Here is a 23,673-nt window from a genome sequence, read left to right on the forward strand (position 1 = left end):
TGGCTTCATGAAGACAGCCTATTGGGACACAGACGTCAAGATGGATATCAGGGATGTCAACTAAATGCTCCAATGGCTTCCCCAAGTAACCCGTGTAATGTTTTATTGTAGTTATCACAAACACTACGATTGTACATGACAATTGTACAGTTGTAAAACAGAAAAAAATACAGTATACTGTACGACATTTGAAGCTGCACTTATGAAAGTAACATTTTAAGACGTAAAAGTTCCTGCAATTTTAAAAATAACATTGTCCAATGGACAAATTGCTCAAATCACACTGATGCTTATCGCTACCAAGGCACTGAAAGGTTTATCAGTGTAAGTAAAATCCAAGCCATGAAGTTGTCTATTAAACGCTGCACCCGATTTGACCTCAACTGAGGGCGTCTCTTGAGGTGCAATCACACATTTCCCTCAGCTGCGCCTCGAGCACGACGTTCTTCTTCACCTCCACATTGTAGTTGTACTTCAAGTCTTCAATCTCGTCAAAGAATGTTTCATCCAACTTGCCCAATTCGTCCTTCAGCTGCTGGACTTGGGCTTCCAGTTTGCTTTTCTCCGCCTCCACTGATTTAAGGAGACTTTTCAGCTTCCTGCTTTCTTATGAAGTACAAGAAGGGAGAATTTAGTTTGTCGTGGCAGAGTGTGGAATAAAGCGTGTGTGGCAGCGTCACCTGTGTCGTGTTTGGATGTCCCACTGTCTTGCTCGCTGGACTCATCCAGTCTTTTTTTAAACTCTGCGTTCTGTTTCCTCAACTCGCTGTGGAAAAACAAAAACCATTAAAACAATAGTCCGAAAATGCGTTTGTACCCTCCTACTCCAAAGGATTAGCCCTCATGCAGTTTTGAAATGCTAGTATGTTGTGGCACGTAAAAGTGGTATACAATTCAAACCAAAAATACTGTGGAGAAATACAGCAAAAACACATGCATTGTAGCATACTGGAAGTAATTAGCGTAGCTCGCTGGAACAGAAATTAGGACACACAATATTTTGCAGCAACCACACAGTGTGGTTTTTGTGTGTGTGTTTCTTATTATGTTTTGATGTGTATGATACAGCGGCAACAGATTGTGGCAATGTCAATTACAGTAGAGGGATGAACATAAACTCATAGTTACACCTCATTTTCTTGGAGACATCTGCTTCTGTATGCGCCCCGTCGGCAACATTCAATTTGTCGACCTGTTCAAATGAAAAAACAAGGATTTTGGTTCCAGTTTTCCTAGCTTAGTGGGAAGGTTAAAATATCTGAACATGGGATGCAAGTAGGGGGAGGAAGGGGTGTCCTGCTCAAGGCAGGCTCAAAGGCAAACGCAAGTGTACCACCTCTACCTTCCATCGAACGTCACAAACTTGGATGTGACCGGCGGCAGTGTAATATGTAACGTGAGACAAAGTGATGTTGTAGTTTCAATCTCTTTGAACTGGCCCATCTGTTCATTTGAAATTTGTGACCAAACCTGAGCGAGATGCAACAGCCTCACACCAAGCAAACAGATTCTTGTCTGTGCGGTACATCCAAAGGCGCTGGACTGTGTATTTAATTCGGTCATTGTCTCCCCAGTTTGGTTGAGGTTGTCAAATGCGGACCATTTAATCCACCACAGGAATTTATAGCCTACCAGGCGCTCACTTCTAGGATGTGCGAGACAAATTGTACAAAGCGAGAAGCAAATGGCTTAATAAAAATAGGACTGGACTAATTGCTCATGTGAGAGTGGGGGGATGAACGCACAATAAGTCGCCGAATCTGACCTGATCTTCCAGTCGCTGGATGCGTATCTGCGCCGTCTCCTCACGTAGATTCGCCTCCTTCAACTTCTGTTTGAGTTCTGCCAGATTGGAGGTTTTCGTGGAGAGTTCCTTCTCCAGTTCCTTCATCTTGTTCTCAAACATTCTACGGAAACAAGTGGGAGAAAAATCAATTCAAACAAAGAAGAAAGAAACAACAGTTGGCACCAATTTTTGATGGTAAAATCCGGCCTTCTTACCGAGTCACCACAGACACCTTGGTGGACTTGCCGTCAGTGACTTGAAGGGCGGGTTTGGACAGTGCGTCGCGGAGTCTTTGCTTCGTTTCCTCCAGCTCAACCTCCAGCTTCTCACAGCCCAGCTCCACGCTGGTCTTGGACACTCGCAGTTTCTCGACGGCATTCGCTTCCTGATGACCGACATTTGACAACATGTAAACTTTAAATGGTGGTCTGTACTTAGTGGTTTATCAATTTGGGATCTACATGGAGCTTGTACAGTGAACCACATAACGGCAGGTTCCACAGAAAAAAAAGTGAATTGGTGAATTTGCAAATGGTGACCGTCATGGAAGCGACAGTGCACTGGATATTCATTAATCTATTTCTGGTCTTCAATGTACCCTCTTGACTTGCTTTCGCAAACGTTCGTTCTCTGTCACGATCTTCTCCAGTCCTCTGCATTTATATTCCAATCTGCGAATCTCTGCTTCCTGTTGGCTCTTCACTTTGTCGTATTCGGCCTGGAAGACAAAAGACGATTGGTCGTGCCTGCTATGGTGAAAGCATGCGTGTCATGCGGACACCAACCTGTAGCTTTTTGTGTTCTTGCTCCAAGGCCTTGTCCTGACTCTGAATTGCTGATGTTTTCTTGAGTGCCTCATTCTCCTTTTGTAACCTCTCCACCACCTTCCTCATCAAGTGGATGGTTTTCTCGAGTTCGGGCACATTTTTTCCGCTGTAGCTAACCTGTTAAGGATCCCATAACAAATGATTGTCAGGTTTTATAAAAAGGAGACAGGTCTGTTCTTTTCTGCGGGATCCTACTTTGGTATTGGCCAGCCTCTTCTGCAAATCAGCGCGTTCTTTCTTCAGGACACTGAACATCTCCTCCTGGTCTGCAACTTTACTCTAGAAAAGCAAAGCAATACACCACGAATCTAGATTCTATAGATAATTGTGACAAGGTACTCTCAGCAACCATGTAGAAAGTTGGTGCGGACCTTCAGCCTTGGCAGGTCGATGTTGGCCTGTGCCAGTTGGAGACGGAGCTCCAGATTCTCTGAAGCCAGTTTGAGGTTTTCCTTTTGGAGGTTCATGTCTCGTGTCTCTGCATCCTTCTCTGATGTCTTCGAGTAAGGCAAAGAAGAAAGATATATTGTTTTAAGACTAAAATCTAGAAAGCTGCATGTGTAACTTTTTGCCTACGCACCACGATGGAAAAGTAAAGCACAAAAGGGGAACACTGGGAAGACTTCAGCTCTGTGAGGAGTACTACAAAACTAGTACAGTGCTGGAGCACTACAGCGGCCTGAAGTACCTTCGGATATATTTGCGACCTGCTTTTTGGCTTCTGTACACCATCATCCATCTGTTTCCTGTCAAGGTTTTGGCTTGTTTCCTCGTATTTGGTCATATCTGGAATATCTGCTGTTGCTTCCCTTGTAGACACTAAATCTTCTTCTGTCCCCTCAGGCTTTTCTGCATCTGATCGCCCCTCGTCTTTATCACTGTCTCGACTAACCAATTCATCATTTTTATTCCCATGACCTTTTGTTTCACCTTCTGCAGAGAAAGACAATGATTCACATTCTTCAGATTCAGGCTCTGCATCTTCTGAACCATTCGGTATGTCCGCAGATCTGTTACTCCCCAACGCTTCCATCTTATTTACACCCTCTACGTGGTTGTTTTGTGCTGTGTGGTTTTTGGCCGCCTCAAGGTTCAAATTCATTTCTTCAGCGTCAGTTTCAAACTCAGACTTTTCAGAGGTGACACTGTTGACCTCAGGGCCCGGGGAGCAGCACTGTAGTTCATCCGGAGGGTGCGCTGCACTTGCTTTTGACGAGACGTTTTTAACATCAAAAGTCATTCCTTTCAAAGCCTGCAAGGTTTTCCTCTTTGCATGCGATGAATCCAACTGACACCAGTCAAGAAATAAAAACAGATGAAGACAAGAGAAAAATAGTGGGGCTATATCATAAACAGATGAGGATGTGTGTGAAGAAGTCCCATTTGAGAATATTCTGAAAATCTGGGATGTGTTTTTACAGTAACACTCACGGGCATTCTTGAGGGAGATGTCTGGGTCTCTATTGCTTGTAGTCTTTCCTCCAGGTGGTGGTTCCTCCGAGTCAGATCTTCTACAGCGGCGTCACGACTTAGAGCCTGTTGCTGCCTAGAAGGTTCCCCAAAATACAAACATCGGAGATCAGTACGGTGGTCGTGGCTTTGTGTTGCAATGCAACATTTGGAGACATTTGAATTTGATCGTCGAGCTTCATCAATAGCCACTTGGGTGAAGCGGGGAGAAAAAAAAAGGAAGCAGTAGCATGTGGAATGGTTTTGTATGTGGGAAAGGAGAGCAAGAGTCGGCCATTGATTTTCAGCCATTTATTGAACGGGACAACAGTCCCAACACATGAATACAAAAGAGGCGGAGGGCCCCCAGAGCACATCTCTGTGGCACACCTAAAACCCCATGGGGCTTGATTTGAATGACTTGCGTTGGATAAAGTGAGTGCTGCCAGAGACATAAGATGTGAACCATAGTACTGAAAAAGACGGGATACGTACTTAATGGCATTCAGTTGACTCTCCAGCTCTACGTTCTTTTTCCTCAGCTCCTCGAGGTCCTTGTCCAGCTCATCTCGTCTGACTCCCGCAACCTGGTCCGCCGTCACTCCTCGAGCTTTTGTTTTCCTCAGCAGTATGTTCCTCTCTCGCTCTAGTCTGCGTTTGCGCCATTAACAACACAGCGAAAACAATGGTCGTCAGTGACCATAGACGCTGGATCTACAATCCTATTTCCAATGAATTTGAGACATTGTGTTAAACATAAATAAAAACAGAATAAAGTGATGTGCAAATCATGTTCAACCTACATTTAACTGAATACACTACAAAGGTATTTGGTGTTCAAACTGATAAATGTGATCACGATTCGCAATTTCAATTCAAAAATGCTTAATCGTTCAGCACCTGCATCACGTGATGCATACCGTTTTTGTTATTCTTATTTTGTTGTCACTGACCTGCCATAGAGGTCTTTTAGCATGTTGAGCTGTTTGGACAGCGAGTCATTTTCTTGTTCCTTATCCTTCAGCGCATTCTTTATCTTCTCAAGCTTAGACTGCCACTTCTTGCCCTCTTCCCACAGCAGTATTTCCTCTTTGCACTATCGAATGTACATAGCATTTACCTTGCCGCAAATGAAACATTTAGACATGTACATAATAAAGGTTGACGGTTATTCAAACCTTTCCCTGATTGACTCTTTTGGTTTCAGCACTCTTCTCCAGGTCTGACTCCAACTTCCTGATCTTCTTCTGTAGATTCTCAATGGTTGGCCCCTTCGCTTCGAACATGTTTTCATTCTATGTCGAGAAATATTTATTCATGGAACAACACTGCAAAGGTCTTTCCAACCAAGAAGTTTTTTTTCCCCAACCTGAATGCAGCTGCTGAGCCTCTTGACTTGCTTCTGGAGCTCCTGGATTTCCTGTTCTCCTTCCTCCTTCTTGACCTGAAGGCTCTTCTGATGATTCTGGCTCTTCTGGAGCTCTTGGTTCAGATTGTCTACCTCCTTTCTGAGGGTGCTTTCGTTTCTCTTGGCTGACTCCTTTGCCGTTTGTAGCTCCTTGCTGAGCTCTTGCACCCGAGCCTTTGTGGAGAGAGTATGAGGTGTTTGTATCCAACCAATCATAATCCACATCAGTCATGTGATAGTTGGAGCCCCACCTTCAGGTCTTTGGTGTGCTTGTCGACTAACTTCTGTACATTGAGCCTCTCCTCAGTCTGTGCGGCGTTGGCTAAGACTTGTTGTTCGGCAGCAGATGTCATTTGGGTCCGCAGTTCTAAGAGAACCTTGCTGAGAGCCTGAGGAAACAAATCATAATGAAAGCAAGCTTGTGATCCAAAGTAATAAAAAAAAAAAAAAACATTCTTGACAAACCTTGATCTGTTTCTCTTTTTGGACCAGCTGCAACCTTAGGCGTTCCACCAAGTTCTTCATGGTGTTGCTTGGAGACAGAACGTTGGCCTCTTTTTGGCTCTCCAGCTCGTTCCGGAGGGAGTCAATCTCCTTCTTCAGCTCTGTTATTTCTCTCCTCTGGTCTTTGGTCTCCACGGCCAGATCTTCCACCTCTACGCTATGGAACTCCTTGAGCCTGTGTAAGAGCCGTGATTTTAGCAAGATGGTTTCAGATGTTCTTCTGTCACCACATCGTTCTGGCTTTAACATCTTACTGGTTTTGAACATATCCAGCACCTTTTTAAAATGCGATACTTCACATAAAGTCCCTTTTTGATGGGTTAACTCAGACATGGGCAAATGTTTGTGTTCAAAGGCCACATTTGGATTTTTAAACTGATAAATGGGCTAAGTCATTCAAAGACTGCAAAAAAAAAAAAGGACAATGTGTATGCAATCCGTGCATTTTTTTAAACCAACAATTCGTTGTATAAGCTCATGATATCAAAGGCAATTTGTGTGGAACCACATACAAAAATATAGCTTGTTATCATCCAACAGAAATGGCCCCCCAAGTTCAGGAAACGCCCCATAACCTGGACATCTCGTCTGCATGTTTCTTTGCCTGCGCATCCATGGCCATCTTCACTTGCTCCAATTCCACGGTGGCCATCTTCAGCTTATTGGTGACAGACATGAGCGACACGTCCTGTTCGACCACAGTCTGCTCCAACTCTGCCATGCGGTCCAAATGTTTGGAGGTAGGCACGACGATGCTCGGCTTTTTCATCATCTCCTGGCGCGTGGGACGGACATAAGGAGTATTTGGGAACCAATGAATGTCTGACCTATTTTGTATAGCCAACAGCCAAACTGATACGATTTTTAATAGTTGTTTAAAAAAATTCAGGTTACCGATTAATTATATAATAAATAAAATACCCTTAACGCTTGTATGCATGTATTTTTTTTTGTGGGGGTGTGTGGGGGATAATCAAACCCAGCTATTAGTACCGCTGCTTGCCGTTTGAGGCGGTCCAGGTTGGTGTCGTTGTTAGAATCCAACTTCTGATAAAGTGTCCTCAGCTCCTCGTCATGCCTCTTGATAAGCTCCTCTTGATCCTGAGATTCGTCGCTAGGTCAGTGACAAGAAGAGAACTACGACAGTTTGGTATCACCGTACCTTTACGGCTTGTGACAGTTGGTTCTGGTACTTTTTGAGCACAGCATCTTTCTTGTCCAATCGCCCTTGGAGATCTTTCACGGTCTTGTGCACCAGCTTGAGCGCTTCTCCTTCACGCTCGGAAGTGTCCGTCGGTGGACGCCCACCGCCGGCGACAACGGACGGGAGGCGGAGACGCAGCTCGTTGATGACTTTGTCCCTGGCCGCCACATTCTTTTCGGACTTTCTCAAGGCTTCTTCCTTCTCCTTCAGTTTCTGCGTTTGACCAAAAGGATGCCTGTCAGCCGTTGCAAGATTGAAAGCGTCACAAAATGGAAGGAAATGATACCTCCTCCAGAAGTTTTCCAGCGGCCTGCGTGTTCAAGATAACATCAACTTGCTCACTGATTTTTCTCAAGGCAAACTCATGTTGTCGGTTGAGAGGTAGATTTGTGTCCGGGAGGTAGCTGGGAATATCCATTGCCTGAAATCACAGAAACCATATGGCTTTAAAATAAGACCTTTTTTTCATTTGCCATTTTACTTGCTAGGGTCGGATAAATCGCTGAATATAGCGACCAAATGGCTACATTATTCATACGCAATGCTTTTGTAAACTGGCTCCCTTCTAGTCATGTTTGTGTAAGCAGTCCATGTCAGCTTTGAACTATCCATCCATCCATTATCTCAACGGCTTTATATTCTCACGAGGGTTGTGGGCGTGCTGGAGCCTAGAGTAGCCATCTTGGGGCAGTCGGCGGGGAAACACTCGACTGATTGCCAGCAAATCACAGGGCACACGTAGACAAACAACCATTCACAGCCACAATCACACCAAGGGACAATTTAGAGTGTTCCATTAACCAACTTTGCAAGTTTTTGGAAAGTGGGGGGGAAACCGGAGTACCCCGAGAAAACCCACGCAGGCACGGGTTGCAAACTCCACACAGGGAAGCCAAATGCAGATTCGAACCCTGCACCTCTGTACTATGAAGTGGACGTGCCAACTAGTGGCACAACGTGCCACCTGGCCTTGAACTACTAAAACCGCAGGCAAAATAAGAAAATAAGAAAAATCGCCCTGACAAATAAATCTGAATTCATTGATAAAATCTTTTGATTTACCATCTATAGCTAATTTTAGAACGAAAAAAAAAAGCCATGGAAAAATGCTTCAAAATGAACCTTTTCAGTGCCTCCCTGTAACTCCTGATGTTTCTCGTGCTGGTCCAGCTGACGCTCCAACTCCAACTCTCGCTGGTCCCACGCGAGCTGGCGCTCTTCTTGAATCTTGGACCAAAGAAAATCAGGTACAAAAGTGCCTAAAAGTGAACGTTTTTTTTCACGCTCATGCTTACCATATTTTGCTGCACAAACTCCTCGCCAAGTGAGTGGATGTTTCTCTCCTGCTCCTCCAGCAGGTTCTTCAGGTACCGGATCTCCTCCTTTTGCATTGTCACCTCCCTGCTTTTCCTCAGCTCCTGCAGATGGGCTTCTTCCATCTTCTTGTGCCACTCGCGTACCTGTTTTGGTGATGTCACGTGATCAGTAAAATACGAACAGAACACAGTCGACACTTCTGCAAGTTTCCTCGCAAATGCTATTCGAAACGGATGGATGTCAACAGTGTTGCTCCTTAATTTTAGCGGTTGACTTTTCTTGCTCTGATCTCTATGCTATGTTAGTTTAGCATCTTCATTTGATATCCTTTGATGGAATGGATGCAAGCTTTGACATTAACTTGTGGGGCAAGGCTTGGAGGACAACTGACCTTCAGGGCCCCTTTGGCATCCTTCAACGTAATGCAGAGCTCCTCCAGGCCTCGTAGCCTCAACTCCAGCTCTTCCGCGCGACCCTCCGCTGTCCTCCGTGCTTCCTCTGCCTCCCTCCTCTCCTGGAACGCCTTTGCCCTCTCCTCCTGGAGGCCCACCAGGGTGGACGAAAACTTCTCCTGCTGTTGCAGCGGAAGCGCGCCAGCAAACTGGCGGCGCAACGATTGCACCGTCTGCCGCAGGCGCCAGCAACGGCTGCTGGCCTCTTGACGGGTCAGGAACAGCGCCCGCTCACCGGCGTCCTGACGCTGCTCGGAGCGCCGCAAGAGCGCCTCTAAATGGCGGACGTGGGCGGCGGAAGCGGCAAGCTTAGCCAAGGCGTCTGACTCGCTGAGTTGCAGAGCCACAATGTGCTGGTGTAGCTTCGCCACCAGGGCCTTCTCGTCCGATTGAGACTGATAACAAGAAATGAAAGATTGAACAAGATACGTATGTTGTTGTTTTTTTTTACTGTTTATTCTATGTGTTAATTTGCTCCATGTACAGCACTTTGTATGCAGCGATGGCTGTTTGAAAGTGCTCTACAAATACAGTTGAGTTGAGTTTTGGAACTCATTTAAGCCAGCAGCAAAAATGTTTTTACTGGGTTTGTTTTTAGATTTTTCTAAAAGGAGGACCCCGGTTAAAGAAGCTAGCATGGAGGAGGAATGGGCAATTAGTTTACAAAAGCAGAGTAAGTGTTGTCCAATTTAGTGATTTGTTTGCTATGTTTTGTTTACCTACTTTTCCAACCCTTAAAATTGACTATTAAAGAACAAGTTGGAAACCTTTGACCCGAGTTACATGCTTCCGAGCTACAAATATTTTACTCATTTTTCCCTGCCTCACCCATACAATTATAAATAAGATAATATACAATCAAGGTTAAAAATGGATGTTACTTTTTTTTTTTTTACTACCTATGATGTGTTAACATAAAGCACATAATAGTGAGTTCTGTTGTATTTTTGTTATTTTATGTTAAATGTTCTGATAGCTGCAGCTGTTGTGAAAGCGCTATTTAAATAAAGATGTATTAGGAAAAAAAAAAGCTTATTTGATATTGGGCGAGATAAAACAAATTGCAGGAAGAGCAAGGCGAAACTTGTTGGGAATAATGTCATTGTCATTTGCTATTCTTATAATTAACGGGGAAACATTTATTCGGGTAGAATAAGGATTTTACATAATGCCCTGTATTCATGTACAAGTCCTAGTCTTGTTATGCTATCACACATACCTGGTAGTCTAAGATTTGTCTCCTCAAAGATTCCACCTCCTTGTCGTTCGAATGTTGTCTGGCCTGGAAAGCTGACGCTTGTTTCATTGCAATGTCGGAAACCTCCCGAATCCTATCAATCATCATTCAAAGCAGCCTGTCATTATGATCCGAATTTAAAAAAAAGACTTAACTGTAGCATTGATATTTTTGGACACAATACTTTGAAAGCTCCGTGCGCAGTTGTGCCTCGACGGCCTCCAGCTGTCCGATCCTCGCCCGGTCGGCATCGCTTGCTGCTTTGGTGACACAGTCAGCCAGCTCATCCCTCAGCTCTCGCTCCAGGTGTTGTGCCTCTACATTCATTTTGGTCAACTGAGGAGGGAAACAAAAACATTGGAGCCCAAGCCTACGATCGCCATTACAGTATGATGGCTGGCAAGTGGCAAATAAATTGGCTAAATGTGAGGATATGTGTAATTTCATCATCAGAGAAATAGATCATTGCAGTGGATTCTTTTTTTTTTTCTGTCCATGGAGCTGTATATGTGCCCTATTCCCCGTCCTACCTCAGCAAACTTGGCTTCTAGCTCACTGTTCCGCTCTTCCACCTTGCTAAGTGAGCTCCTCAGCCGTTCGTACATGGCGGCGGCATGCTCCGCCCTTTGACGCTCGTTCAGCTCCTTCATCTCCAGCGTGGCCAGCCGCCGGGCGGCCGATGCCCCTTCGCCTTGGCTCTTCTCTGCATCGCCCTTGCCCGTTTCCAACTTCGAGTTCTCCCACGCATGCTCCAACGCGTGTAGCTTTTCTTTGGTGATCTCCAGCTCCTTGTTGATGGTGGCCATGTGTCCTCTTAACGATGCATTCTCACTCTAAAGGGACAGAAAGAATAATCTGAAGGGATGTCGTGTTCCACACGTGGCGCCTCACATTGAGAATCGCTGTCCTAAGGGAACAAATTACACCTTTGAGACTCCACCGTGGTGTTTTTGCGCACCTCCAGATTTTCCAAGTTTGTGGTTCTCTTGACGAGCAGTCCGTCTCTCTGTAGCACATCTCTGTATTTGACTGTGAGCTCTGTGTACTGCCTGTTGGCCTTCTCCAGCTCCGACGCCGGCACGCTGTCATCCAAGGCCTTCTGCAGCACCGCCATCCTGTACGCTGCAGTTTCCTTTCCAAACAAAATTCCATGACGTTTCAGGACAGAAGATAGAGGCCAAGAGACGCGATTCAGTTGAAAAGGAGGTTCATGATACGAAAGCAAAGTTCATGTTTGTCCAGATTTTTCCCCAAATCAGAGCCAGCAGTTCTGATCTTTAGTAGCTGGACAAATTCACCTGGCTCTGACAAAGGCCTACAAAAAAAAAACAGTGTAATAAATGCTAGATGAAACATGAAACGTGTTGCCGTGGGTCTCCTGTTCACTAACAACAGTCTGGATACCACCACCTCTTGCCTCACTTTGAGGCAGGAAGAACCCTGAAATACTCTCAGACTGAGAGATGGTCGCTTGCCTTGTATCTGAGCAGGCAGCCTATTCTCTCGGTGACAGCAGTCTGCATTTGAGCATCGGCGTCCCTCAGCCGAGCATTTTCCTTGCGCAGGTGCTGCTCTTGCTCCATCAGGGTGGTGCAGCGTCGAGTCAGCTTCTTCTCGTTGACTTTGGACACGGTCAACTTGCGCAGCGATTCACTCAGATGCCGCCTGACTTCCTCTGGGTCCTTCTCAAGGGCTTCCAGCAGGTCCTAGTGGTAGGAGTGAAGTGAAGCGTTGTGGGATTTTGAACACCACCGACACAAAATGGGGGTTGGGGGGCAAAGTCGACTAATTTCTGAGGGTAACCGAAGTGGGACACACGCCTATAAAACGAAAATGCCGCAATGCCAGGATGAGGGTATGAAGTTTAACACCTGACAGTTCTCCCATCCTGTTTTGTTGAAATATTAACTCATTCAGTACCAGCCAATTCTAGACCAGGTCTGAAAAGACGTTTAAAAACGTCTTTGGGAGTGAATGAGTTAATTGTCGCTGTCCAACAATTATTTCTTACGTCACACCCGATGCTGTCCCTAATGTCCTCTTAACTATCTTGATTGCGGGATCGTGCGTCTGTGTAAACGTTCGCACGCGATATGTCTGGAATGCGGCAGTTTTGCAATCTCCTGGCGTGAAAGTTCATCTTGCTTACACTGAACTGCTGGAGTTTAACAGAGTCCAACTCTTGTTTCTCCTCAAGTCTGCTTCTGGTGCTCGTCAAAGCTTCTTTCTCCTTCTCCCATTGCGACTTCTCACTGCACAAAAATTACATTCAGAATTCCATGAAATGTCAGCACTCGGCCACCTAAAAACATCCTTCACGTTTCAAGAATCCAATAAGGAACACTGCATCTTCAAACCTGAGGTATTCCTCATACAGAAGCCCTTGCTGATGGCTAATAATGGCAAACTTCTCTTTGTATTCCTCCAGTGTTGCTGTCAGCATGTCCCGTGTGTTCTCCTGATTCTGGACTTCCTAGTTAACGTCGATAACAGAAACAAAAAAAAATATTAGCTAATGCTTTTTATCCGTTGATTAACGCATACAAGATACCACAGACCTGAAGCAGCCGGACGGCGTACTCGTTCAAGGAGTTGATGATTTCCATGCTGCTGATTTCCAGGCCCTCGGGGAGGCTCAGTGGTTGGAAAAGGCCGCCAGTGATGCCGCCGCCCGACTTGCTCAGGCGCTCCAGCTTGCCTTCCAGGTGACTCATCTGACACCACGCACACAAGAGACACACACAGGACTGTCACAAGCAGTCATCGAAAGTCAACAAAAACCCAAGGAGCTTTGGATTCGATCACTGTGGGGAAAAAAAGGGACGCTTGTCGTGTAAATTTGTGTTGGTGAAAGTTAGCAAACTGGACTACATGGAATGTTTACAGACTCGCATCACTGTTAAATGTTAACTCTATGACCAGATATTATAGCCTTGAAAATCAAAGTTGGCAGCGGCTTCCGGCCTCCGCCACGGACGTACTTTCTCTTTTGCGGCGGCGAGTCGAGCGACGCTGCCCGTCGCTTCCTCACGGGTGGACTTCAGTTCCCGCCGGAGCTCCTCGTTTCTACCCACTAATTCGTGGATTTGAGACTTGAGGTCTGACGTCAGGTGCTTGCCCATGACGTTCTCTACCTGTGATCAGACACAATTGGATGCAGGAATATGAAAATCCTGTTGCGCAAACTGGAAATCAGAGGCAAAAGCAGAACAGACTACAGAAGACAGGAACGGGTTGAGTCTCAGGATTAAAAAGAACATCAGGGAGATTACTCACATCCACGAGACCAGAAATACCCGAGTCGGCGTCAGACGGACTGGTCTCCTTGGCCTTCAAAGCCCGGAGGACATCCTTGAGCGCAGCCTCCACATCTCCTTTCTCCTTGGAGAGCTGCTCCACTTTGAAAAGACGCAGAAAATAGTCAAATGCAAGGGCCAGACGGAGGATGGGACGCAACTGGGAAGGTTCTGCGTACACTTGAGATGAAACTGTGTCTTGTTGAGCTCCATCTGTCTCTTCTGGATTTGCACCTCTTCTTCCAGATGCTCATTCTGCATACACAATGTCCATAAATGATATAGGACTAGGACAGGAATTCAATTTTCATTTGAAATAGTGCCAATGTGCTGACCTTGGCTCGGAGCTCTTCGTCTGTGTGACTTGTCCTGTGTGAGACAGCTTCCTCCACCAAGATGGATGGTGGCAGCCCTAAAGACACAGAAATGTAGGTCACGGCTGAAGAGAAAATTACACAAAGCCCTAAAACGTCGGTATTGCTCAGATCAAAATCCAGTACTAATTCCTTTCTGAAGAAACTCTGGAAATAAGTCCAAAATGGCGGGTTTGCAACCAAAATGGCTGCTCAGGGCACTTATTTTTTCTAGGGGAGTTTTTGAAGTGTATGACTTTGCTTCATCGTAAAATTGTTTATGTGCCTTGCTAGCTGCTGCTGTTTTGGTTTGAATTTAAATGGGGTGAAAACTGAGCAAATTACAGGTTTTCTCCCCATTTTCGGTTTCCGATGGGGAAAAAGGAGACATCTATTTGTCTTAAGTGGCTGCTGTGTCACATGTTTGGAGTGAATAGTGATTAAGTCACCTCTCTGTTTGGCCAGGAGTCTGACTTGTTTCTTCATCTGTAGTCGTTCCTCTTCGAGACGTTCAATCTGAACAGGATCATTGCAGAAAAAAATATTGGGTTGAAATTTTGGATTCGGGCTGAACACTATTTTGCAAAATTGTTCAGCTCCATTACGGATTGTGTTTATACCTCTTTAGCGAGTATTTGATTTTCAGCTTTATATTGCCGCTGTTTAAGGTCTCTTGCTCGTCTGAATTCGCTCAGGTCCACTTCCTGTTTGGGTTCGTACCCTTTGGAAAGACACAAACGGTCAGATGATTTATTTTTTTTGTCTTATGTACAGCACTTATATACAGCTGTGGTTGTTGTTGTTAAAGTGCTCTTGGTATAAAGTTGAGATGAGGTGAAAGTTGTTATTGTTGTCATATTGCGATGGGGTAAAAAAAAAAAAAACATCACCGAGTCTTTCCCGGAAATCCTCATTTTCCTCGGAAAGCTGGTTAATCATCATGTACGCTTGGTTGATCTCTTTGGTCACAGATTCCAACTCCAAATCTCTCCTTTGGATTTGACTTTTACACTCCTTGACCTCAGCGGTGGCTTCTTCCAGGCCATAAGTGCCCTAGAATACAGAAAAAGAGCCTTTATTTTGAGACATCACCAACATCTTGTGTCACACAAGTCAGGAAGCGACTGGGCACGCAGTGACACCGATGGCATTGCATTTATGACTGATGTGTGTTGTTTATCCACTTACTCTTTCATATTCTCTCAGGCGCTTTGAGGCCTCGATGAGCTCTTGGTCTTTTTCTTCGGCATGAGCTTCGGCTCGTTTCAAAGCCTCCTCTGCCTCTGCTGCTCTCATTTCAGCAGCATCCCGCTTGGATGTGAGCTCCTCCATTTTTCTCTGCTGGACCAATGCTTAAACCAGAGGGAGACACACACACACACACACGTTTTTCTCCATAATACATTCACAAAACACAATCTCTTTCGCGTCATTTAACAGCCTCCGTATTGTTATATTTATGCTCTGACACCCATGAATATTATAAGATAAATACGATGAAGTAGACAAAAGAAATGAAACTTGGCATCAAATGTGATACTGTTCAATGAAATGTTTTTTTTTTCCCAGTTCCAATGATTTTGTATTCCCCAAATCCCAAACGACACATCTCCAATGTGTTGTTTGCGCCTTATCCGTGCAAGCACGAAACAACACTGTTCTTTAGGGGGCACGGGGGGGTACAACACATTGGAGTTATTCTGACGAGGAAACCAAAATTATTGGAAGCAATTTTCTTGGAACACAAAACCTAAGTATCAAAACAATTAAAAATAAATAAATAAAAATCCCAGAATTGTGTCCAAACCATTCGACCTGTGCCACTTGAAAACAAATAACATCCCAATTTTGCCACAATTTATGTGTACACTATTTAAATTTTTTGTCACAAACCTAACCGTAGTAAAACACGGCCTTAGCAAAATGCGGCTTTTCATAAAGAACAAAATTCACTTTTTACAATGGCTTTTTATCACAGATGTCTTTGTTGTGTGAGGAACAACCTGGAGCAACTCACCACTACTTTCCTTTTTGGGCACCTTCAGACCCTCCATGAGCAATGTCTGCTTCTCCATTTCATCTGTAAACTGCTCCACTTGCTCTCTCAGGGTTTTAATCTGATCATCTCGCTCCTCCACAGCCTGCAGGGCATTCATTCACCAACATTTGTCTTCATCAGTGTCAGTGACATGTTTCGGAGAAGACGTCAAGTAAAGCAGATGGAACGGACCTGCTGCAAGGCTAAAATGTTGCTTCTGTCCAAGTCCAACTGGGCGACTCGCAACTTGTGCTGCAGGTCACGGATCATCTGCTGGTACACTAAAATGTCCTCATCCTTTGCAGAGAGCACTTTCTGCGAATGAACATCAACTCATGAACACAATCTCAAGGTAGGTGAAAACATCTGCCTACTAGTGAATACGAAGACGCTTGAAACCAGTTGAGCCACTACACATCTTGGCTCAAATGTCATTCAAATATACCATATAAATGTTTTAGTTTATAACAAAGCGATTTGCTTTCGCGGGCCACATAAAATGCTGTGGCGGGCCAGATCTGGCCCCCGGGCCTTGAATTTGACACCAGTGGCCTACATGCAATGACAATTTGATGAACTGAAATCTTTATGTGATAAATATGCAAAGTCCAGCAAGGGGGCAAATACTTTTTCACGGGACAGTACTACCAGCTGTTGCTGAGTGAAACTAGCTTTGTCCTCATTGTCTGCATTTCACCAAAACTCATAACTGACCCAAAAATGGCTACTACAACTCAAGATTGCAGACTTGCTGTGTCTTTTCAGACTACTCACGATAGAAATTCCTAAGAACGTTCTTTTGGGTGAAAGTAACTTGGGGTCCTGAAAAGTTATACGCCAACCTTCCATTGGTCCACTTTAGCGTCCACCGCTGCAATAATGGGGTCATCCTCTTCTGTCATGGAGTTAATCTTCTGCGTCAACTCTCTGACCTGCACATGATGCAGATGTCAGCAACATGAAAACCGAGAGCACTTAAAAAGTGTTTCATTGGAGGGGAGGTTTTTAACCTGAAGCTCAGCGCGATCCCTGTCTTTCCTAAGCTGGTCTGTCAAGGAGTCGCACTGATGGACGGCCATTTTGATCTGGTTGTACTCGTCGCTCATCTTTTCCATCTCCTTGGCTGACTCCATCACACATTTCTGCATGTGGAGGTTGTCTGCCTTCAGCTGTGAAATGTCCTCTTCTGCTTGCTAAAATAAGATCGACACATTTCTGGTCGTTATTGTGGAGATGGTCATGCAAGGAAGGCGATGGGGTACCTGCAAGCCAACCTGATCTAAAACCGAATTTTATAACGGCAAAAGACTGCGTGCCAAAAGACTTTTGAAGGAGGACATTCATTTGAGGAACAAAAACATAGTTGGACTCCGTCAAGTTGATAAAATATTTTGCGAGTCCAATAGCCAAGTCTGAAACAAGTCCGATTCAAATGCCAAGGAGTCGGTAGTCAAGTCCGAGAGAACAAAAAAAAAAACATTTTGAGTCTGGACTTGAGTACTGCAGCCCTACCTGCAAGTCGTCCAGGCACTGGGAAAGCTGGCGGTTGGCTGAGCTGAGCTTCTTTTGAGTTTCGGCATTCTCCTCTTTGGACGCATCGGACTCCTTACGTTCCAACTCTCCTTGGTAAAAGTCGACATCCCGCTGCAGCTGCGTGTTCTGGTCCAGGACACATTTACTTTTACTTACACAAGGAAATGAACTAATGAATTTAACGCCAATGGTCATCATACTCATCTCCCCACATTTACACTTCTATACTAAGAAGGGGCTCTACAAATCCTACAACTATTGCTATACTGTACAAGTGATATCCATGATAAAAATTCTTCCGCTTTTGTGTTTTTTTTCGGGTAGGGCTTATTTATTGTCTATACTCACGATAGACGCGCCCGTCAAATTTCGTGTTGCAAAGCGAATATGGCTTCGGGGCCAGAATTTATAAAACATTCCAGGTTCCGACCAAGTCGGCAAGCTTGTCTTTGAAGGATCCCCTGGAATGAATGACTTGCTAAATGGCCACTTCGATGTCGCAATCCTGTGTCCCTTCAGGGCTGGATTTGTCCGATTTTTGGTGATAAACATCCATCCATCCGTTTTCTGATTCGCTTATCCTCAGGAGGGGCACGGGCATTTCGGAGCCTATCCCAGAGGTCTTTGGGCAGTAGGCGGGGTACACCCCCAGCTGGTTGCCAGCCAATTGCAGGTCACACATAGATGAAAAACCATTCAAGCTCACAATCACACAGTGGGACAATTTAGAGTGTTCCATTAGCCTGCCATGCATGTTTTGGAATGTGGGAGGAAATCTGAGTACCCGGAGAAAACCCAGACAGGCACGGGGGGGAACATGCAAACTCTACACAGGAAAGCTGGAGCCGGAATCGAACCCTGCACCTCTGCACTGTGAGGCCGACATGCTAACCAGTCGACCACCGTGCCGCACTGTGATAAACATGCCGATCAATTTTGAAGTTGCTTGGTGAAACTTTTCAGGGGCTCAACACTCAAAACATTCTAAGCGGCGCTAACCAGCCGACAAGTCGGTCTTTAAAAAAGACCGATGGAAGTGACTCCTAAAGTGGCAGGGCTCCTTAAGGCTTACGTGGCCTCCAGATTTCATACTTATCAGTCAAAGAGGCTGAATTTTCAAAATATCATGTTGAGTCATGTTGGTGTTTGGAGGTAATCATGGCTGTCTTCGACCATGGCTACTTGAAATGATTTTGTGAGCTTACTCGCTTTGGTGGCAGAATTTGAAAAACGATTTCAGGTTCGTACAGAAGCCGAAGGAAGGATCCCTGGATCCGAAACCACTTGGACGTAAGCAAGCCGAATGCTTTCTAATGTTCACGACCTTGTTTTTGGCGATACGATTTAAGGCCGTAAATCTAATTTTATCGTACAACCTACGAGTCTTACCTTCCTCTTGAGCTTTTTTATCTTTGGCAAAGATGATCAGGGAGGACATTGGGAAAATATGTGACAACAAAAAATGTGGATGACAAATGCGAGACAATTGAGTAAGGCTGTATTTGAACAGAAAAGACAAAGGTGAAGAGGAGAGGACACGAGAAGCTTTAGCAATTGCGTGGCGGCTACGTGCCTCTTTTTTCAACGTCTTGACCTCGTCCTCGGCTGCTTCTGCTCGCAGGACCAACTGCAAGAGGACACAGCAAGCACACACATAACAAACAGCGATTGTAGTTCTACTGCTTATTGCCTTTCACAGGTGCTCATTTTATTTGATTTTTTTTCACAAGCTGGGCTCAGCTATATAACAAACATTAAGACACTATTTCATGCCGTAGTATCCGAACACCAAAATCATTCTGAATGTGTGACGTCGCAACAGCTGTTAGCAGGGGCTTATGTTAGCGCACAACGTCCCACAAATGAATCCGGCCCGACCGGTCTACAAAGAGCATCAAAATGATTCTGATGTGACGGTGACCCACCTCATCGATGGTCTTCTTGCTTCCTCCCATCTCCCTCCTCAAATGGGTCACCTCCTTTTCCTTCTGTTCCAGTTGCGTCTCCAGCTGACGGATTTCATTCCTCAGGAAGCGATTGTCTGTCCCGCCACCACCATCTCTGCTCTTGGCGTACTGAGAACAGACGAAACAACAACAACAACAAAAAAAGAAAATGATCAGCAATTACGGTAAGAATATGAACGCTGAATAACTTAGGTAGACATGTTGTAGACACAGATTAGCCCAAGAGTACCTTCTTCTTTGCAGTACAAACAGGTGACTCGTTGGACGGTGTACAAAATCTAACAAATGAAGACAGTCGTAATCCAAACGAGCACGGCCGCGACTATGCTCGGAATTAGCTGTACAGTAATCCTCTTAAGGTGCTCAGCCAATCACAATGCACCCCGTTGCATTAAGCGGCACCCAAGAAGTGGCTTTGTTTCAAAAACGTTACTGAGTACAATGTCACTCCCTGTCAATGTCATTTTGGGTACTGCCGTTTAATTGGTGTCGTTTAGTCATTGAACATCACCATATAAACCGCGATCATCGGTTCATAAACCGTAATAGGAAAAAAAAGTAATGTTTGCAAAACTTCCATCTATGATCCAAACCGCCTATCCTCATTTTCGTGCAAAATCAATGTTATTGATGAATGGATGGAATAATCGATAGTGACGGGCCAACAGAAGATGATATATTGTGAAAATAACGAGAGATCTGAAACAAGCCTCTAAATATGACGCATGAGTCCATGTGGACTGGTGAATTTTCATTTTTTGAAGTTTTTAATAAACCAAGCCTTACCTTGAGGTCTTCCTCCTGTCTCAATATCTTGGCTTGAAGTTTCTTTTCTACACAACAGACATCATTGTCAAAAATCCACATAAGCAGCATCTCCTATTCAGACAAATTATCCGTACCGACCATTTTTCTCTTGCTCTTCTATTAACTGCTCGGCGAGAGACGCTTCCTGATGTTTCATCTGAAGCGGGAAGAGGACAAAATCGCATTTTAATCCAGGCACAATTCTGATCATCACTGTGATCTTGATGGTATGTAATCAAGGTGCAAAAAAAGACCTTGAGCAGGGCCTGCAACACTCGCAGCATGTGGACTACATCTTCCTGAGTCTGACGCTCCACCCGCCACTCTTCTGTCTGCAACACAAAACATACGCGCCTCATAAAAACGACATCAAATGAGGACTGAGAATTGCCCCTTTCACAGACTGATTTTCCCCCCCCAACTATTTACAAGCTGCCTGTAAATAGTTGGGACTTATTTTACTCTCATTATGACCCTAAATGTGACTGAACGGTGAACAGCAAAATGTTCTGAGTGACATTTGGTACTTTCAGACTTTCATCAGCTGGGTTTCTTGTTTTGTCTCACATTGGGGAATAGCTCGTGTGAGAAAATGAGTATGGATATTCAGATGACAATGAAGAAAAGCTCAAGAGGGCCCGGCCCACCCAAGGATTTTGGCCACACACAAAATAAAGAAAGAAATACATTGCTTGAATAATGACTTTTCCCTAATGGGGTGGTCGAAAAGTATTTACTGTCAGCCAGTTAAGTCTTGATTTTTCAGTTCGTTTAATGCTGTCTGGCATCACTGCGTGAGCGCCCATCTTGGATAATCAACATTTTCCGCTTGATGTGCATCATTTTTATCTTCGCTGCTGCGGCGAGTTTCAGTGAAATATTTATGACCGTATTCTGCACACACACACACGCACACGCTCGCACTAACAACACTTGGGCTTTCCGGGCCTTTATATCTCAGTTGTCAAGCGCTTGTACTGCTCCATGCAGACATCCTTCACAGAGTAGTGGCAATACCAAAGTCAAATGCAGGAGTTTTGTTCCATTGTAAAATAATTGAAACTAGGGCTGCGTCTAATGATTATTTCAAGAATGGATTAATCTGTCTGCGGGAGGGTGATGACTGGTTAGCACTTTTGCGTCACAGTATTGAGGTCCAGGGTTCGACTCAGGGCCCTCTGGCTTTCCTGTGTGGAAATTTCATGTTCTGCCCATGCCTGCGTGGGTTTTCTCCGGGTACTCCGGCTTCCTCCCCCATTCCAAAAACATGCACGGGAGGTTGAATGCGCCTCAGTGGTCCCTACATGTGCTTGTGAGTGTTTGTCTATGTGTGCCCTGCGATTGGCAGGCAACCACTTCAAGCTGCACCCCGCCTATAACTGGGATAGGCTCCAGCACTCCCGCGAAACTGTCGTCGACACGTTTCAATTTTACAATTGAAATTCACAGTGCAGAAAATGCTCGAACTAATTAATCAGGATTAAAGTTCCTGGGTTGGTCCATAACATGTCAGAAAGTAGAAAAATATTTGACCATTGTTTTCCAAAGCACAGATGTTTTGGAAATGTTTTATTTTGATTCCAGAGAAAGATAAGCCTGCTTTCATGGATGACGACAGCAATCTCAGCGCATTTACTGTTGAGAGGCAGAAATTCTGAGGATTTGGACAAATTTAAATGAAACAAGTTCTCGAAACAATGAATCAACGATCAAAAATCATTAGCGATGAATTTCGTTGTCAATTAGTTGTTGATTAAAAATGACTGCACTCCTAATAGAAAGAAATGATCTGTTGCAGCGTCAGACCAGGGTCATCGCAAAATGTGGAGCCACACAAGTTTAAACGGAATTTATCCTCTTCATGGTTACAAATCTTTACCATAGCAAATAATCGAGAATAAAATAGTCGTCGCGCACAAGTCTTTTGTGGCCAATTCTCATCTTGTGAGGTCTTGTGATGTTGACAAAAAAAGTCAACGTTCCAAAGAAAATCACCATATCCGGAGGATTAATTTTATTTCCAACTTGCATTAAATTCTCAACTTGTATTGCCACCCCGTAACCAGTCCGCCTTTTGGATTATGTGTTTCACTAGCATAGCAGTTAATCCTTTGATGCTCCCTGGACTGAGCGCTCTTGTCATATTTTAATGCACACTATTGTTTTATGCACCTTCAAAGACACATTTCGCATATACACTGTGGGAAAATGGACTCCTCGTGACATGTCCATGTGATTTAAAGGTGCAGGAGATGATACTCCGTGAGTAGGGCTGGTCATCATATGTGAAATATCAGCTAGCCAAAGTGAAATAATATCGAGAGCAGGTGTTTCAGTGATACGTTTTTATTCTGTACTGCAAATATGGTGGAGCAAACCTCAGTGCACACTTTTTAAATTACATAAAGTATTATACAAGTACCAAACAAAGGCAGAAAAGTAATTCTAAGAAAGGGAGTGAAAGATGCTAAATAAAATGGGGGTAGAAGGAAGATATAAAATAGTATGTTTTAGGAACAAAGGATAAAAGGCAGAACCTCGTCTTTTTCAAAATAAGGATATTGTATGGACACGGAAGGAGATCAGGAAGAAAAAGATACCAGGGGGAAAAAGGGAGAAGAGGCAGAAAAGTAGGTGTTAGCAAAGGAAATTTGCATACACGAAAAAAAATTGAGAAGTAGTGTATATCTATTTTGGGCCAACTATGTATTCGTGTTGGATAGTTACCGAGGTGAGCCGCGCGACAAGGTGGTCCAATTCATGTCTGTCACATTCGTGGAGGCTGCGCGGCTCGATCCTCCTCATCTCATCCCACTCGAGAGCAACAGTAGTCCCGGCCATGGCGACGCCACCCACAGCTGATAGCCGTCAACAAAACACCAAAATATCACACAAAAACATCCAAATTGATTGACATCACAAAATGTTGACTCGGACTTCTAAAAAAAGATTCCTACGCTACGTATCACGTGAGGAGTTGGCAACATTTCAGCCATCAAACAATGCCATTAAACCGAGAAAAACGAAGCCTCTCTATTTTGCGCCTCTAAAACAACAGTCGTAGGATATTTAGTGTGCGTTTCAACATAGACGACTGGTTATTCTTCCGGAACTCCGTTGTCACACGTTCTCCAAGAGTGAGATCAATTACCTCTCCGTTGTCGTGTGCAAAATTCCAGTAAGCCGATCAGTGCTTAAACAAAATCCATATTGCAGTGAATGAAAAAAACAAAAACAAATAACGCGGTAACATTTTATTCATGGTGTTGATTTTCTTCTTCGGCACTTATTTGTCTTCTGCTGTACAACGCCATCTAGCGGTTGGGGGTATCAACTTTTTTATTTTGTTATTTTATTTATAAAGTCCAAATTAATTTGTAGAAATATATGAAACATGAGCTCTTAGATTTTCTCGCCAATTTTAATCTACCTAAGCGAACAAGACTCAATATTGTTTTTCTTGTCACCACTGCCCCGGAAGTTATCGTGTCAAAT

General features: G+C 44.4%; 1 protein-coding gene across 6 annotated transcripts; it reads right to left on the bottom strand.

The window, feature by feature from the left end:
• Positions 1-86: 86 nt before the first annotated feature.
• On the bottom strand, positions 87-23,459 carry LOC147206651 (centrosomal protein of 290 kDa-like). Of its 6 annotated transcripts, none has more exons than XM_086108862.1 (52): positions 23,330-23,459; positions 22,906-23,036; positions 20,433-20,510; positions 20,278-20,335; positions 20,158-20,204; positions 19,330-19,479; positions 18,978-19,031; positions 17,384-17,530; positions 16,882-17,064; positions 16,714-16,803; positions 16,064-16,186; positions 15,851-15,974; positions 15,022-15,185; positions 14,724-14,886; positions 14,454-14,554; positions 14,283-14,349; positions 13,816-13,892; positions 13,660-13,735; positions 13,461-13,582; positions 13,166-13,318; positions 12,743-12,898; positions 12,542-12,657; positions 12,334-12,436; positions 11,660-11,890; positions 11,143-11,316; positions 10,715-11,017; positions 10,369-10,520; positions 10,167-10,278; positions 8,887-9,342; positions 8,474-8,638; positions 8,301-8,405; positions 7,465-7,599; positions 7,137-7,391; positions 6,968-7,075; positions 6,550-6,749; positions 5,936-6,149; positions 5,722-5,859; positions 5,432-5,644; positions 5,241-5,357; positions 5,016-5,158; positions 4,558-4,713; positions 4,045-4,159; positions 3,302-3,901; positions 2,985-3,110; positions 2,809-2,892; positions 2,572-2,730; positions 2,385-2,504; positions 2,002-2,171; positions 1,766-1,907; positions 1,131-1,192; positions 681-766; positions 87-606 (listed from the first exon to the last, which is right to left on the bottom strand). In XM_086108862.1, exons 2-52 carry the CDS (start codon positions 23,017-23,019, stop codon positions 380-382), a joined length of 7,734 nt encoding a protein of 2,577 aa, XP_085964988.1. In that variant the 5' UTR covers positions 23,020-23,036; positions 23,330-23,459; the 3' UTR covers positions 87-379. The 6 variants fall into 6 exon arrangements, with proteins under 6 accessions (XP_085964988.1, XP_085964992.1, XP_085964991.1 ...); XM_086108863.1 differs by having other exon boundaries at positions 451-602; XM_086108864.1 differs by having other exon boundaries at positions 454-599.
• Positions 23,460-23,673: the final 214 nt, after the last annotated feature.

Source organism: Hippocampus guttulatus, chromosome 4, assembly GCF_054856545.1.
Source record: "Hippocampus guttulatus isolate MCC_2025c chromosome 4, RoL_Hgut_1.0, whole genome shotgun sequence".
In the NCBI taxonomy this organism is placed as follows: domain Eukaryota; kingdom Metazoa; phylum Chordata; class Actinopteri; order Syngnathiformes; family Syngnathidae; genus Hippocampus; species Hippocampus guttulatus.

Bases quoted from the DNA above. Each gene is read 5' to 3' on its own strand.
- LOC147206651 (XM_086108862.1), bottom strand. From the start codon at position 23,019: ATGGCCGGGACTACTGTTGCTCTCGAGTGGGATGAGATGAGGAGGATC. The intron at 13,319-13,460 runs GTGAGTAATCTC...GTCTGATCACAG, and splicing joins GTATTTCTGGTCTCGTGGAT to GTAGAGAACGTCATGGGCAA. The intron at 5,645-5,721 runs GTGGGGCTCCAA...CTCTCCACAAAG, and splicing joins AGCACACCAAAGACCTGAAG to GCTCGGGTGCAAGAGCTCAG.